The sequence below is a fragment of the Necator americanus genome, chromosome I, assembly GCF_031761385.1.
Source record: "Necator americanus strain Aroian chromosome I, whole genome shotgun sequence".
NCBI classification, from domain to species: Eukaryota; Metazoa; Nematoda; class Chromadorea; order Rhabditida; family Ancylostomatidae; genus Necator; species Necator americanus.
The window spans coordinates 16,997,937-17,014,838 of NC_087371.1; the positions used below are offsets into that span (position 1 = coordinate 16,997,937).

The 16,902-nt window shown below is 41.7% G+C and overlaps 3 protein-coding genes across 5 annotated transcripts; 1 reads left to right on the forward strand and 2 right to left on the reverse strand.

Moving 5' to 3' along the window:
• Positions 1-16: 16 nt before the first annotated feature.
• On the reverse strand, positions 17-3,769 carry RB195_005849 (uncharacterized protein; the record flags this gene model as incomplete). Its single annotated transcript, XM_013440497.2, has 13 exons — positions 17-109; positions 160-249; positions 585-707; positions 778-887; positions 953-1,093; positions 1,164-1,287; positions 2,015-2,092; positions 2,635-2,766; positions 2,822-2,970; positions 3,047-3,107; positions 3,183-3,314; positions 3,368-3,480; positions 3,721-3,769. 13 exons carry the CDS (start codon positions 3,767-3,769, stop codon positions 17-19), a joined length of 1,395 nt encoding a protein of 464 aa, XP_013295951.2.
• A 1,627-nt stretch (positions 3,770-5,396) lies between these two features.
• RB195_005850 (uncharacterized protein) lies at positions 5,397-8,187 on the reverse strand (the record flags this gene model as incomplete). 2 transcript variants are annotated; one of them, XM_013440496.2, is made up of 5 exons in its annotated part: positions 5,397-5,621; positions 6,095-6,172; positions 6,545-6,653; positions 6,712-6,834; positions 8,111-8,187. In XM_013440496.2, 5 exons carry the CDS (start codon positions 8,185-8,187, stop codon positions 5,397-5,399), a joined length of 612 nt encoding a protein of 203 aa, XP_013295950.2. The 2 variants fall into 2 exon arrangements, with proteins under 2 accessions (XP_013295950.2, XP_064035655.1); XM_064178627.1 differs by lacking the exon at positions 8,111-8,187 and adding an exon at positions 7,596-7,663.
• A 2,526-nt stretch (positions 8,188-10,713) lies between these two features.
• Positions 10,714-16,667, forward strand: RB195_005851 (uncharacterized protein; the record flags this gene model as incomplete). Of its 2 annotated transcripts, XM_064178628.1 has the most annotated exons (4): positions 10,714-10,885; positions 11,178-11,287; positions 11,354-11,521; positions 16,113-16,667. In XM_064178628.1, 4 exons carry the CDS (start codon positions 10,714-10,716, stop codon positions 16,665-16,667), a joined length of 1,005 nt encoding a protein of 334 aa, XP_064035656.1. The 2 variants fall into 2 exon arrangements, with proteins under 2 accessions (XP_064035656.1, XP_064035657.1); XM_064178629.1 differs by lacking the exons at positions 10,714-10,885; positions 11,178-11,287; positions 11,354-11,521 and having other exon boundaries at positions 16,254-16,667.
• Positions 16,668-16,902: the final 235 nt, after the last annotated feature.

Genomic DNA, 16,902 nt, shown 5'->3' on the forward strand with positions numbered 1-16,902 from the left:
GCTTCATCAGAATAACTTAGATAGGTGGTGCACCGGCATCATCTTCAGTCTTTGGCTTTTTGTCCTCGGCGGCATTTGCTAGTGGACTACCAGCTCTTCGTTTGAAACTCTGAAGTAGCTTTCAAGTATTAAAAAACATGGGAAATTAAACAGTCTTACCTGAGCGTCTTTGACTCCCTCCTTGCCACCATCGTAGAACTCACCATCGTGTTCAATTGCACGGTCGTAAATAGCAGAAGGGTTGCGAACCTATGAGAAAAGATTTTTTTTTTGAAAGTTTTTCATCATTGAGGAAGGCAGACAACAAGTTCCAAGCGTTCTTTTCGTGTTTTACACTGGAGAAATATACGGAAGAGTTGGTTGTGTAAGAACTGAGTTCCTCTGTAAACCTCGTAGAAGTTCAAAAGAAACTGATTCTTTCTATTTCAAATTTTCATTTATTTCAATATCCCATGGCATTTTTAAAGCTATTGAAATTATTACAGTTGCCCCAATTTTCTTAATTTCTGCGAAAAGAGCCCTGTATTCTTCTGAAGTCCTGAATTTTGCGAGATGTCGTTGAAAGAAAACAACCGTACACTTACGTCAGAGCTGGAGTGATCCTCAAGTAGCGCTTTGTCCGGTACGTAAATAGCATCCGATTGAATAGGTTGCATTTGTACAGAGGGCGCATAAGGCAGCTCTCGAAGATTCTCGAACAATCGCGTCTAAACAAACAGATATTAAGTAAAATGCTGTAGTTCAAAAACATAGCACCAATTAAAAAAAACAACTAACCATAGTCTTCTCGAGATAATCTTGCGTATTTTGATTTGTCATATTTGACTTCTCAATATGTAGCTTAAAGTCGGGGCCGAAGTACTCGAAGTAGTCGTTATAAGGCAGCTCTGTAAAACAATGAAAGGGAAGCTTGAAAGAGGTTTCAAACGAAGATTAATTGAATCATACATACCATTAGCGATTTCAGTATCTACAGCTACAGAAGTTTCGTACGTCCAACACCTCGATACATTTCGAATAGTATATCCACCACCACCAACAAGCATAAGGGGGACACCAAACTTCTTCAAGAAGGCAACACACTTACCATGTCCTACAGAAAACTTACAAATCTGATACAATCTATTACGAATAAGCATAACCTCATCAGCAGGTATTCTCACCTTTCAAAGTAAGGTTAAAACAGCCCAAACGATCTCCTGTGAGGGAATCCGCACCGCATTGAAGAACTATGGCGCACGGCTGGAAGCTCTCCATCACTTTTTGTATGACCGGTCGGAAAATCCGCTGAAAACAAATCATTTCTGAATAGTATCGAAAACCGCAAAAGTTCGACCTTCCTTGAAGCTTGGCATAATGACTGAGAGTATTCGATTGATATTGTCAAGCAATAGCCAAGATTGTTAACAGTCTTTTATTACGGCTAACGTTTCAGCGTTATCGCCTTCGTCATAGCCTGGAAAGTAATAAGATTTGCAATATATCCTCTCAAATGCCTCATCCAGAACAAATTATCATCCCCTAAGATATTACACCCGAAACAAAACAAAAAAAAAGCCCAAATCGTTGGGCCTACCTCAGCAGCTGCGTTGCCGTGATGTTAGCGGACATCCGCGGTGTGGAATCGCTCTGCTAATACTAATTAGGTTGCATCCCGCATATTACCCCGTAGATCAAAAAGTCCGCAAAGGTCTTGATACAGAGCCAACTAGTTGTTCACTGCTATGCACTCTTCCTTTCTATTCATTTTTGGACCTTTTCCATTTATCCAAAACGCTTCTAGAGTTCTGAGCAAAAGCAAAAGGCGCATTTTCTTGGCATTGTCTGGGGTGAGCTCCGAGGGGGTTGCTGCATTCCACTGTTTCATCTCTTTAGATGTTCTTTAATGCGAATACGGCTTTGTTTCGCCGATGTGTTCCATGTTTTGCATGAAACTAGATAGCCAACACCAACAATCTTGGCTATTGCTTGACATTATCAATAGAATATCGAAAGCGTTTCTAATTTTACATACCTCATAAGCTTCATCGTCGATTCCATCTCGAAGTGGGAAGTTAAGGGCATAGTATTTCCCCTTTTCTGCTCCAATATCCTAGAGAAAAGATAAGCATTTGATGATGTATTAGAGGTAAAACGGCGTGTAAGATGCAAATCTCATTCAATGATGGGATGTCAGAAACTTCCTCTAGTTTCGTAAAAGTATTTTATGACATTTGCTCTTAGCACTACAAAACCCACCAAACTGAAAAACCTCTAAAGAAGCTAGATTTCAAGGATGAAAAGAAAATTTTCAACTACGATATACAAGCCTGCACTGTATCAAAAACCTTCATCTGCCAAACACATAAAATTGGATGCAATCGAAAGCTTTGCTTACTGGAGTATTTATCATTTAACATAAATGTTAGTCCCTTGCTGTGACCAACTTAAGAGCGCATAAGAAGCACTCAAACCCTGAAAAGGTTCTAGGGCGCTTTCTCTTGCATTTTGTACTCATCAGTATCGAGTTTAACGTTAAGATCTCACCGTGCTGCCAAGCTGCAAACTGCTGATCATTCAGAGACATGATCAACTCGTGATGATTAAGTAGCCGTAAATAAAGATCTGAAGCGACGAATGTGAAGTTGCACTTACCTTCAAATCACCTGTACCAGGGAAATACTCTCCATATTTGTGGAAGGAAACAGTCATAACACGGTCGGTAGTATAAAATGCCTCTTCAACACCATCACCATGATGAATATCAATATCCACATAAAGAACACGCTGAAACGAACCACCACATGCATAAACTCATCAGCTGCGAATAGCAAGGGCATACTTGGTGGTGTTTGAGGAGCTCCAGAATCGCCAACACAATATCATTGCTGTAGCAAAATCCGCTTGCCTCACTCTTCTTTGCATGATGCAAACCACCCATCCAGTTTATTGCAATATCGGCATGTTTACGATTGAGTTTAGTAGCGGCAGCTGAACTAGGGAGAAATATAAATCCCGAGAAATCTAACAAACAGCTAAATGTATACAAAAAGAAGATAAAATTAACCGAGAGATCCTCCACAAGACAGTTGACAGAACTCGAAGACACCATCGAACACTGGACAATCCTATAAGATCCTTTGCTTCACAGAGTAGGTCTTAATTTTGATAAGAGGGTCTACATTTCATCGAAGTATGCTTACCTCACCAACATTAAAACGCTGCATTTGTTTCGTATAATCAGATATGTTATCAGGTCGAATATTCTTCAGAAACATCATATAATCATCTGAGTGATATTTGGTCATCTCTTCAAATGTTGCAGGTGTTGGTCGCTTCAAAATTTAAATACGAAGGGGAAATAGGCTCAAAACTTCTGAAAACTTACATAAACTTCCAGCTTTCTATAAAGACCATAATTTAGAAGTAAGTTATGAGTCATGCGAATTCGGTGAGGCTTCATAGGGTGTCCTTGGCCATAGTAATAATTCCCCACGTCTCCTAAAAGGAGAAGAGGAACATTCATTTAAAACACTTCAACTCGCACAATCGCATTTCGGATTTTGGGAAGTAGATTTTATGACTGAACTCAACAACCATTACCAAATTGGTTAATACGATCGAATAGATTTTACGAATAAAACAATACGAATCCATGAAAAATGTCCGTAAAAGATTAGTTTCAGAGACTGAATATTTTCTATTCGAGACAATTTTTGCACTGGAAAAAAGAGAACTCACCATCGTAATAATACGCAATCCTTGTCTTCCCATGCTGCTGAACTGCCATACTTGATCCTGCTTCAAATGTAAGAACATTTAACAAAATTATAGTTTATACAAGTGAAGTAATATTCTGATCACGATTCAAATGAACACGAAAAGTGCTTTTGTCTCGGAACGATGGGAAAAGAAAAGCGTGGGCGGGTCAGATTCCAAGGGATGCATCATTTCTTTAGCGAGATGAGTAAAAGTAGAGTAAATCCCTGAAGACACGAAGACTACCACATTCTCGAAAGCCACCAAAGAAAAACAACAATGGATTTTAAAAAAAACCACCACCCAAGCAAACAAACACAAACAATGCCCGCCACCCAGAAATCCGCATCAAAATGCGGGAACGACGCCAAAAATCGGAATCAAATTTAGAAAGACGTGCCGCGTCAGCACGCGTCCGTGGTCGCACCGCTACAGCGTACACCGTAAACCAAAAGCAACTGTCCGCCGATGAATATCCGGACGAATGACCTTCCCTTTCGTCTTCACCTACAGGCTATCGTCGGGCAACTACATTGCGAAGTTCATAAACAGCTCAGCGAAAGCCTTCAAGTGGGAAAGATGCGAAAACTAGCACTTGTTCGGACTACCAGAAATTGAGTACAGTACAGGAACATGAGAGAACAGGCTTTTGTTCTTCAAAGTACTGAGCAATAGAGATCCCAGGGCACAATATGTGAACATTTCGATTGTGTGAGATACGTGCTCTGGGTCAGATTGCATAGAAGAACGGATCCGGACACGATTTCAAGAGCTACGAGTTTAACGTTTCGATGACTTTGTGCTTCTCAATTCTAACCGGATAGGGACCACTGCGCCATTTTTGATCTCTCGTAATCTCACGACCACCTGTGTGCTTCATTCCTTCCAAAAAATACAGTATTTGTAACAACTCTTTTCTCTTGCTCTTGATAGTTTTCATTCTTTTTTGGTGTAATGATGGACATGATGTAATTAAGTATTGTACCATAGTCCTAAACGGATGTGAACTATCCAGGGGTCATATTATCGTCTGTAGGTTAGGTATGCCGTCTGCTTACCAATTCATAAAACACGGTCCATTATGTGCTCGCGAAGGGGTCCTTGAATTCAACGTGCTGCTTTTCTTTTTTTTTCGAATTAACAAGCATTCGAATCTCCGTAGCAGATTCTGCTATTTAATCCCATCGCTCTGCTTAATTTACATAACTCCGTATACAATCTTTTGTTTATTTACAACTAGTTCAGTAGTGGACATTGTTGCGCAATTGTCATGCTACATGGTTTACGAGTGCACGCTGTTATGTATACTTATAACCGGTGCCACCCGACCTCTATGGCTGTCCTTCGATCGCTTACAGCTCGATTAATCCTATTGTTTATCAGATGCACCAGTCGTTTCAACTTTCTTTGTTTACACTTGAGTTTCTTGGACAATGAATTACTGACGAATGCGTTGGAATACTGTCTTCCTTAAGATTTTTTCAAAGGTAATATTTTACAACATGGCAAGACTAAGGCACTCCTTGGCACAACACAATCAAGTGAAATTGAGATCAAACTAGTCTTCTCTTTCCACGCAAAGGCACTAATTGATGAGGCACTGTGAGGAAAGTTCTCGAATACAAATCGATGCAAAAGTCGACAATGTTTGTGGAGCGTTATGGATGGGAGAACCAATTGTAACTTTGATGTGGGTATGGCGAGTAAGAGGATGATTGAAGATACACGGATGGCAGAGGTCCCGTAGATTGTGTGAGGAACGGAGGTGACTCGGAAGTCGAAAGATCCTGGACCGGCGACGACGATGATGTCATACGGGCGCTTCCAAAGCTGTTGCTTGCAGCTTCTTCTTCTCGAGCTCGATCTGTGTAGCTGTTTCGGATCTGAATTAAGAAGTCATTAAAATGTTACAGAATAAAAATATAATATAAAACAAATAATTGCTTTACACTTTGAAGAAATACACACGGAACGAGCAAATTGCTGCGGAACACCTATACAAATGGAATATCAATGGGTCGTTTTGGCCTACTGACAGTCACTCACTGGAACCTTCCGACTGATCACTCGAACAGGTTGCCCCGAAAAAAGATGAGGTCAAGACACACTGGCAGCGAAATTGTTGCATACGAATCTTTCAGACATGTGGAGCTCGCTATCACACAGAACGTGTACAAATTATTGTTTCAAAAGTTTGCAAAAAGACAGATCTTACAACTACTTCAGTGATCTATGCAGATATCGCTCTAAAAAAAACATTTGAGAAATGCTTTGTTATTAGCGTTGTTCAATCGTCAGAAAGCCACTCGACAGCGCTTCCCCTGGTTTCATAAGAAATCTTTGTTGGAGAACTCACCTGGATCTCCTGCATAGCCACCGCGGCAAAATCTTCTATACATAGAGGTCGAGGAGCGGTCATGTAGTCTGACATGACCTGAAATCGCAAAAAATGACTGAATTTTAACTCTTTCCTTCTTCATGATCCGTTCTGGATACAAGCTAGTCTGCCCACTTTCTCAGCTTGGAAAAAATATCTTGTTGGTCCCGCTTAGCAACATTCAAAAACAAAACTCTTTAGACCAAAGGAATGGACTGTTGTCAGTGTTGTGAGATACTACCTGATTTTTCTTCCACTTGCTAACGCTCAGTCCCAATGATCAATGTGTAATACAGTAAAATTTGCGTTACGCACTGAGACAACTGTTGCTGGTGAAAAGGTTGCATTTCCCCATCTATCCCTCACTCTCTCCATCGAGCATAACACAACGCAAAAAATTACATAGATAGAGTGGAACCAAGCACTTACTTGTTTATCTCCGCTTAAAATCGTATTGAGATGTTCGATATATTTCAGAGCCAATCGTAGCGTTTTAATCTTTGGCAAACGAGTAGAGGCTGGGACATGTGGAAGCTGTCTGGAAGAATAACTACGAAGTAGAAGTTACCACATGTATAGAGAACAGTGTCACAGACCTCTGTAACTTCTCAAAAGCGTCATTAATTTCAATATTTCGCCTCTTCTCTTTGAGAGTAGACCGCAGCCGACGATTTTCGTCCGGAGACGACGAGGAGGAGGATTGACGCGGCATATCAGCGCTGGAAACAAAAGTATCCTAGAAAGAGCAAAGTGCCAGCAAACAGCCATTGATGGGAGTTTGAGTTTCTAGCTGCAAGTCAGAGACATCTAACTGGGACTCAAGAGTAAGAGTTCGAGTTGTGTAAAGAAAAGTTCAGTGGACAACTGTGCACAGGTTGTGCGCTGTTGCCACGCCCCGAACGCTTCGCCATACTGTGGGCCACGCCCACTGCGCGCAAGATTCGGCAATAGACTCGGTTGCCATCTAAACAACCCGTTTTTGAAGAATGATATAAGTTCAAAGAGTGCTCAGATGGGATAAAGGGAGTGAAGGTGAAGCGTAAAGAAATGGAAGTAGAGTTTTTTTTTTGTGAATTTGTCTTGTTTTGAGCAAAATTTCACATACGAAAGAAAAAGAACAAGAAAATCAAACTTCGAGATAGGAGCCTTGAGCACATATTTTCGGCAGACTACCCTAGCAGGCAGAGCCGCTGTCCATGTTGAAACATTGAACATTGTCATCAAACATTCCACGCAGAAATTGAATCCAAGTTTTATGATCCCACATTTAATGATGAAACTCAAAAGGTTGAACGACGTTAAAGGCTGAAAGAAGACAATTATTACGTTCATTGGTAATAGTTGTATGACAGTGAGGATCCGATGAAAGAACTCTACAAAACACAACACAGCAGTGCTCAGCTGCAGGCGAAATTGCAAGGGTCATAAATGGCGGCTCGGCTCAAAGAGAAAGGAAACAAGCCTGTTGTATTTTACTTACTCGAGGCAGAATTTGTGCCTGTGAGAGTCCGAAATGAGTGCCTTATCGAGTTGACGGTCAATTGACATGCCCTATGAAGCCCGCCGTAAAGAGAATACTTGCTGATGATCATATGTGTATTTTCGCTATATCCTAAGGGTAGCTACCTCGCTGAACGTGCGCACTCACTCACTTGACGGAATTGTGAGTAAACTGCTGACAAGAGGTTATTCTAGTTATCGCGCTCACACGATATTCATGCCTAATGCCAAAATCTTATTGTTATATCAACTACAGAAAAGGAACATAACTGCACCATTCAAAGGATCGCAAATCTTTCTTTAAAAAATCACATGTGATTTACTCTTAGATCTAACTTGACTGGGGGAAGATAGGTGTTGTAGAATATAACGTTGGACATTGACATTGTGCGTTCAGGTGAGGTTGACAATGGGCCCATCTTTGAAAGAAGTAGTTGTCAACCTGTGGTCTTCTTTGAATTAAATTTTGAATTTGAACTCTTACTGATAACTCACCCACGATAATTGTCGAACAAAGTCTGAACATACTTCAAAACCCATTTGAGTATGAGAAGCGCAGCTAGTAGTTGCATGGTTTAGAGAATGTATTGCTAGAAAATAATGCTCGGAAGAGAACGGGCACTCGAGACTAAAATTTGATCCACCTCTGAAACGCGAACGCTAAATCCTAACTTAAAGGCATCACCCCACGAATCTGAGGTGGTACGGATTTCAGGTGGAGTATTCGTATACGGCATAGTAGATTGTGGGGAATAGGATGATTCTGTTCATTTCTTTCTAATTGCCGTGAAGGGGAAAGATGCGGCTTCGAGCGTTCCGGGCGCTGTTGTCTACGAAGAGTTGCATTGGAGCGCGGCAACCTTGTGCTCGCGCCGCATCTTCCGCGCTGTTTTTACGGCGATTAGGAAGAGACGAACGGAATCATCCTCTTACCTACAATCTACGATCCCGTACAGGCATAACCCAGCTGAAACCCCTACCAGCCCAGAACAAAGTGTTGTTCAAGCGAAAAGATCCGATAGGAACTTTACATTCTATATCTTCAATTTTTACATTTCTTTAGGTTAGGTTAAGATCCTAGAAATTTCATTTAAGCCAACTTACTTTAACAGAGAATGTTCTGATAATTGTCCTATAACTCGAATTTCATCCTCGCGCTCAGGGTGATCTACATTTACGGCATAACGGTGTGAGAAACTGTTCCTTTCACATCCTTTCGTATCACAAAATTGACGAGGTTGAGGTGGACCACTACAGAGTTCAGAGTGTAGAATACGAATAATGGTGCAGCATCGCTCAGTTCCGCTAATCTTCCTGAAAAACGGCGTTTGTTGCCACGTGATACGTGAAAATGTACCACTCTTGGGAACGCGAATAGAGTGGACAACCCTCACATCCGTAATCCACGCTTCGAACGCTGTATTTGTTCAGAGAGACCATGACATAGTCAGTTTCGTGATACGCTGCCTTTAATTAACGATCTCACTTCGCAGGAGTGAAAGAGACGTTGCTATCAGTTAAAACTATAAAGAGTCGACCTTCATACTGTGTTATAAAGGCCTTGGAATAACTGCAGGAGAACGGGAAATTGTTTTGGAGGTCCATAAAATTCCAATTTCCGGACGTCAAAGAACCTAATAGTTTGCTTATAATTTTCGATGACGTAGATACGTACCTACTCTGATAGCGAAGCCGCATTGAGAACGTAAACGCACCGCAAACCATTCGCAGCTGTTCATCGCGTGACGGCTTGCTTCTCAGAAGCTGAGCTCAGCTTACTCTGAAGTTACATAACGTGCTGAGGACAGGCTATTCGGATCGCTGTGTGCGTTGCGCAACTGTCACTGGCCGAGCCGACACCTCGACAGCGTCACGGTGAAGACAAGCCGACATCGCCTAAGCAAATACAGATCAGAAACACATCGCGCACCACGCAACATAAACCTAAATTGGATTGACGAGATTATTGTGTTGGGAAAACACAGGCAATAATTGCGGTTGACGCGCATGTTGTGTAGCCAAACAACACAAGGAAAAGGGCTCGATCGAAACTCAGGTTACAACAAATCTAATGACACAGTCCCTTCACGACATTTGACTCAATCCTGCTGTTTCCTTTCGGAGGAAACCTAAAGTAGTTGGTTCTTCACATCTCAATCACTGATGATATCTCTATTACTAGTAAATTAATAAATCATTAAATGAGTAAATCAATTAATAAATTTCCATAGTCAACAGTGTCCGGGAAACAACGTGTCACTCCGAATAGTTTGGTAATGCGTCCCAGACCGAGGAAAACAGAAACAACTGCTAAATGTTAAGTTATTGTAACGATTAGAAGGTGTGATCATGGCCCACCTAACGTTCAGAATAAAGTCGTACTCTCATCTTTATTGCCTAATCGTATACCTCTCAAGTGCGGATTTAGGATGGGAAGTCTGTTGCGCGGATGGTGCGGGCGGCTTTCTGCGCTAAAGCTATACATTCTCTCAAGAACAAAAATAATGGGATATTAAAAGTACTAGGATGGCCCCTAGTGTTTCTTAAAATACTAATGGAACGCAACTACCTTAGTAGATTGTCCTAGTTCTTGATCCGAAAATCTTTCTCCATCAACTGTTAAATAATCGTTCAAGAACTTTGATTTTGTCTCAGCCCAGCTCTATATTGCAAACGTGGTTTTAATTTGCGATTTCTGGGGAAACGTAGTGTGTTAATTGAAACTCACTTCAGAACAGGTGGTTTATGCAATAACAAATAGTGATTCTTTGCTCTTACTACGCTGTTCTACGCAAATTCAAAGCAGTCGTTACTCGGGGAGTTCTAGCACATTCACTAAAACGAAGTGTAAGACTCCACAAACATGATCACTTGTGACGACTTCGATCTCAACCCTTCCCTCTACAGACATTTCATGACCTCCTTATCTTTTATCACTACACCAATAAATGCTTTTGCTTTGTACTGTATTATAAAAAAAGTCAACCAAGCACATGAAGAGCTACAAATGGTATCTTCTTGCTTATCAAATGTCGGCGACTACCTTTGATTTCGTTTTTACTGTTCTCATAGTCCCTGTGGTATTTTTTCCAATACCTATGGGATATCCTGACTCAACGGTTGCGAGATGGATCTCGCTTGATGCACACACCTCTCTTATTGTCTTCGTATCACTTGTTGCTTTGATAACGGTCGCCATCGTCAGCTTATTTGTGTATAGATGTCACGTGCTCATTCCTCAACATCATTTTTTGAAAATCAACGAAAAAGGTATGGACTAAGTGTGAGTTTAGCTTCTTTGTTCTCCTTAAAAAAAAGCATTTCTATAAGATAACCCAGATAGCACATGGATTACCTAGTGTTAATGCTAGGATCTGATGGTCTGATAACTTTTTACATAAGGTCTTGAAAACGTCTGAAAGTTTCAAATTAAAAAAGACCTCCCGTTATGAATTTAATCCGAAAATTTCACTGATGGAAATACCATGAAAGAGGAAACAATCGACATTCGTGCTAACACTTAAAAATCCCTAAACATTAAACCAAAGTAGAAAACATTCAGGTCATATCTACTTCAGCATTGCACTTCTCTTTATTTATTATTTCCCAGTTGGTGCGGGACTAGAGAATATTTCACCTGATCAGGCAGAAGCAAGACAGTGGGTTTTAGAAGTAAGTCGTGGTTTCATTCGTATTCAGAAAGCTACTTCATACATACGATGATAACATCTTATTAAGAAGTATTCATGTGCTAAGTCCGTCATTGATGCTCCAAATCTTCAAGTTTATACTCCATATACTATACGTCGACTTGTTGTAACAGCAGTAGTACTCGGTTCGCTCGCAGCAGCAGTTCTTTTGCAAGCAATTTCGCTATCGCATCATTTCCTGACCAAACCAAACAAGGTACAGCTGACGGTAGTTGTGGGTGACTGGATGATTGCGACACGCGTTCTACGAGAGCACGGGAGATGGCAGACTCAATTTAATCGAGAGAGATGAGCTGCGTCGGAAGCGTCGCGGTCACTCATGCAATGTTATCCATAATTACCAGGAACTATACATTATAATGGCACACAACAATGATGCACCATTTCGAAGTTATTGATACATGAACTTCTCCGAAACTACTTCAGGTTTCGATTCCACTCTTTACGTTACTAATACCTGTGTTGTTTCTCATGTATATGTTTCACACTTCACACTCGCTTTTCCAAGGTAAACACTTCACCTTCCCTGAAAAGTGGTTTAATTATGAATAACGATCTAGATATTAGGGTTTACTGTATTCTTCTCACTAAACAGTAGGGATTTGTCACAGCGGCTGGCCTTATGTTGCTCCAGGCAGCCGCAACGCATCTCCCTAGCCAAGAATTGCTGCACTTTATTGGGCAAAGTTGCCGTGTTGATTCAGTGAAATTCCCCTTGCGCACTGCGGTGGCGGGAAAGATCAGAAACAGAGGTCGCTTTTCATCAATCAATCAAATTCTCAAAGTATGTAGTATTTCTGACCTCTAGACGGTCCCATCTTACTTCAGTTTAGGTGAAGGAAACCTTGCGTTGTGTACTATGGGTCTTCACGGGTTTACCTCTCCTATAACACTAATATTGTGCAATGATGCGTATAGAGATTTTCTTCTTAAAAAATTGAGATGTCGTTAGTTCTTCTATTCTATTTCTGAATTAAGTTTTGAAGAATTAACTTCAGAAGATTATCATGTAAAATCTGTGTAAAATTTTAAATTTTTATTTCAGGGTGTGATCGAATAAGGCGGAAGATTAACGTTAGTGCGACAACAGAACGACATATTCCAGTCACTCTTCACTAAACAATTGTCCTCGATTTTGTCTGAGCTCGTTCGAGGCATGAATGCATGAATGATATGCTGCCTTCGCAATTGCAACCATGAGAAAGATTTGTCAATTTTGAACAGCCTATGCATTGTTTTGTACAGTCTTTGGGAGCTCAGGGTGTACGAGTCTAACTGCTACTCGCTCGCGGTGGCCCTACTTGGGCTAAACGCAACCAGGCACTCGAGTGAATGCTTTGGGAACGTATGAGCTATAAACTTCTAGATTCCAAATCCTAGCTCCAGCGTCGCCCACTTCGAGCGCAGATGCCTACGCAACTGCACCGAGGTTCAGGTGGTTTTGTCTCGACTACAGTCGTAGGTATTATAACGTTTATACACGAAATCCGCGCTACTCCTCCATTTTAAAGGCAGCATACCACGAATCTGAGGTGGTACGGATTTCAGGTGGAGTATCCGTATACGGGGTCGTAGATTATGGAGACCGAGGTGGTTCCGCCCATCTCTCCCTAAGTCACTGCAAGCAGCCGGCTCCCGAATACTGTTTTGTACGATCCCTTCTATTGCAGCGCGCCACCCTTGCACGCGTCGCGTCCCTTGCTGCCGGGGCAGTGCGGATTGATTTTCGACGAATCGCAGGGCGTAGGCGGTGCAAGGGGTGGAGCGTTGCAATAGATGGCGTCGTACAAAACAGCATTCTGGGAGCGACTGTTTGCAGTGATGCAGGGAGAGATGAGCGGAACTACCCCGCCTCCATAATCTACGACCCCGTATACAGACACTCCACCTGAAATCCGCATCACCTCAGATTCGTGGTATGCTGCCTTTAAGAAATCTTGAACACATGTTTCATCCTGTATGTAAGAGAAACTCGTCATCGAGTGTACTTTTCGTAAGATACTATGCAGTCCTGAAATAGTTCATGTCTTGCCAACGTCATAGTTTATTTTAAAAAATTACATTTAAAGGCATCACCCACGAATCTGAGGTGGTGCAGATTCCAGGTGGAGTATTCGTATACTGGATGGGAGACTACGGAGAGGAGGGTGATTCCGTCCATTTCTTGCTAATTGCCGTAAAAAAAACGGCCAGGAAGACAGGGCTTCATTCGTTTTGGCGCACCATTTTGTACAAGAGGTTCTATTGGAGCGCGTCAGTCTTGTGCGGCGCCGCATCTTCCGGGCCGTTTTTTTTTACGGCAATAAGCAAGAAATGGACGGAATCACCTTCCTCTCCGTAGTCTCCCATCCCGTATACGAGTACTCCACCTGAAATCTGCACCACCCCAGATTCGTGGGGTGATGCCTTCAAAGAGGAATCACTCTAGTTGGAATCACTGGATGAACTGACCGCTGTCAGAACCTACAATATTTGCTACATTAGCGATGCGTTAAAATTAGAATCCGAATTCCAATCTCAGCATCGTCCTTGGTGTTCGTTCGAATTTACATTTCGAGAAGTGCCTCTGGGCCAGAAATAGTAGTACTCTACCCCAAAGCTGGATGATCCTCCCTCTACAACCATTATGTTGCTCATTTTATTGTAGTGAAGTCGAGAAGTGTAATGTCAATGCTTGGTCACTGTGTTTGTGGCTATACTGCCAGGTTCACATTCATAGAATTGTTTCGCTGTTTTATTCAATATCTATTCATTCAATTGTGAATATTAAAAGATTTTCTGGTATGAGATTCACCTTTCTCTTTGCCTTTATTCTGCATTCAAATCTGTTAATAGGCCATAAGATTTATCTGTTCAAAATCAGGATCAGCAACATTATTGGTGGATAAATGAACGAGAAATAATTAAGTAAATGCTGTACTAGTCGTCTTTTCACTATAGCTGCCATTTGTTAAATCCGATGATCAAACTAAACAGTGATAAGATAGAAGACAATAAGGCGGAGCATTTGCGTCAGAATAAATCCATAATTCTTTCTTCCATAATTTTCTCTGTGAGACATTCGTCAAGAGATTCCTCGAAGAAGATTTCTTTCAATGGAGCGACTAACAGAAATCTGTTGTTTCTTGCGAGCCCATAATGGACGCAACAAATAATGCTAAATATCAACGTTTATACATACATGAAGTTCTAGAAAGGTACATTTCTATAATTGTAGCAAACAAGGAAGAAAATTACCTTTTTTTGAGAGGCCTAGTCCTAAAAAGTATAAACTGTTGCCCCTGGTTCTGTTTTCATAGATCCCACCCATTTGTCAAAGAATGCCTATCAGTCGATCTCGACTTTTTCAATCACCGTTGACGTTCTCTAGTGAAGCCACTGTGTACTTACGGATTTTGAAGAGCTCCAACGTGAATTTTCGATACGGATCGTTGAGGAATATTACAGACGTCGATAGTGCTATTCCATGTAAGCCAAATGCAGCCAGTGAGACATTTCCAATTCCTTAAATTTGTGATGCCTCATAGAGGTAGAAGCACACTGATCCTTCAAAGCTAGATATTTAATTTACAGAATGCGCTGAACATATTGGTTGGTTTGAATATGTTTATTATCACATGATGGCTGCTATGACTGCTCTTTGGAAAGCATTGTAGTAGAACAAATGTTTATCGATTACTGGCTTGGATAGGGCAAATTGCCTTGGACATGCATATTCATCGTCCCCAAAACATACACGAAACGGGGAAGTGGTGCAGTGAGGGAAAGATACAGAATGGAAACCTGTATAAAAAATATGATTTTCTTTTCTTTTGAGAATTCAGAGCATATTGCAGTAAAAGTACGACAACGTTAATGCAAAAATGAAAATAGAAGATAAATAAATACGCACACAGGCAAAAAAAACTAATGTAGTATGTAAGTTCTCAATATCGCATGGTATACACTCGCTCACATGCAAAGAGAAGCAAAATTTTGGAAAAAAAAACCTTGGGGTGGATTTACAGAAAATGATGACGAAGAGGAAAAGGAATACGAAGAAACGTTTCTGCATCTTTCTGGTCCTCTCAGATAGGTTGCTTGCTTTATTCAAGAAGTGGTGAGAAGCTCATACAGCGAGGAGAACAATAATTATAGCAATTACGAGTATTGATGCAACTATTACTAAGCGTGGAATACTATTAGGTGCATAAATATGAAGACGAGCTACCTTCATGATTGACTTTCCGCATGAGTAGTCCTGGAGAAACAGCGAATAAGTTCGCATCTACGATTCGCTGGCTGCCAAATATGGAGGCAAGGAAAAACGTGCCAAAAAGTAGCATTCCTACCACACTCGGAGATCTCGCCGTTCTGAACTGTATAATTATTTCCATCCATAACCGCTTCTTTATCTACGTATTATGTCTTTTTATTGGACAAATGTGAATGATATGTTCTACTTCACAAAACCGCTACTTCGCAAGAACAATGATCACTTACAGTCAGAATCTACGCTTTCGCAGCAATCTAATCTGGTGAAATATCGATTAAACCGAATATAGTTGGTATTGAATACACTCCCTCCACAACGGTTTACCGCCTCAAAGTGGCGTGGAGGTGACTCTGGGCCACGAACTGCGAAGCACAGCCAAGGTTCCTCCAGCAGTGTCTCCCAAGCTGAGAAGGAGTTCGACACATCCGACATTTCGACTTCTCGGAATCGGAAGCCTAGCTAAGTGTAAACTACTGCTACGATTCATCACCGTCTTGGCAAAATGTCGCAAGGTGGCTCCCTGATCACGTAGGTTGGACGACGACCTGTGGTGAAAGCTGAGCTCGCCGCGGCAGGGCTGCTTAGTTTGGGTAAAAGTCTTTTTGCCACTCCAGCATATTCACTGCCTCAGTACCCTGTACACTGGGCCCTACCGTCTCAGACGTTGGACGGTATGGCGAGCGGTGAGAGGCGATCAAATCTCAGGTTGCTCACGATGTCATTGATTCTGGACCAATACGACACACGCACGACTTGCCATGGAGACTGTATCAGACTCTGTACTTACAACGCGAGAACAGTGTCCACAGACGCTGACCTGCATGCCCTTCTCGGAGCTGCAGAGCGTATCAAATTTCACCTGATTGCTCTGCAAACCAAGTGCAGAAGGAACGACCTACGATTGATGAATGACGGTACACTCGTCATTCGTGAAGAGAAAGTTTCGTCGCGAAATGTAGGCGGTGTTGGTTTTTTTGTGCACCCATCTGTCGTCCATCTTGTCGATTCTCACGAGATCCTGCCACCTCGTCTGGCCATTCTTCGCCTCCGCTCTCTGCGCCAGAAATCCATCAGTATCATCAACTGATACTCACCAACATCAGCAGCTGATGATTCCGAATTGGACGCGTTTTATGAGGAGCTGGAGGGAGTAATTCGCAACGAGAAGTTCTTCTACAAATTCGTTGTCGGAGACTTCAACGCAAAGCTAGGAAAGGCCACAGAAGAGGAATACAGGATTGGAAGATTTGGACTAGGGGACCGGAGTGAAAATGGCAATCGTCTCGCTGGGCTGTTGTCAACCGCTCGCCTTTTTCATGGGA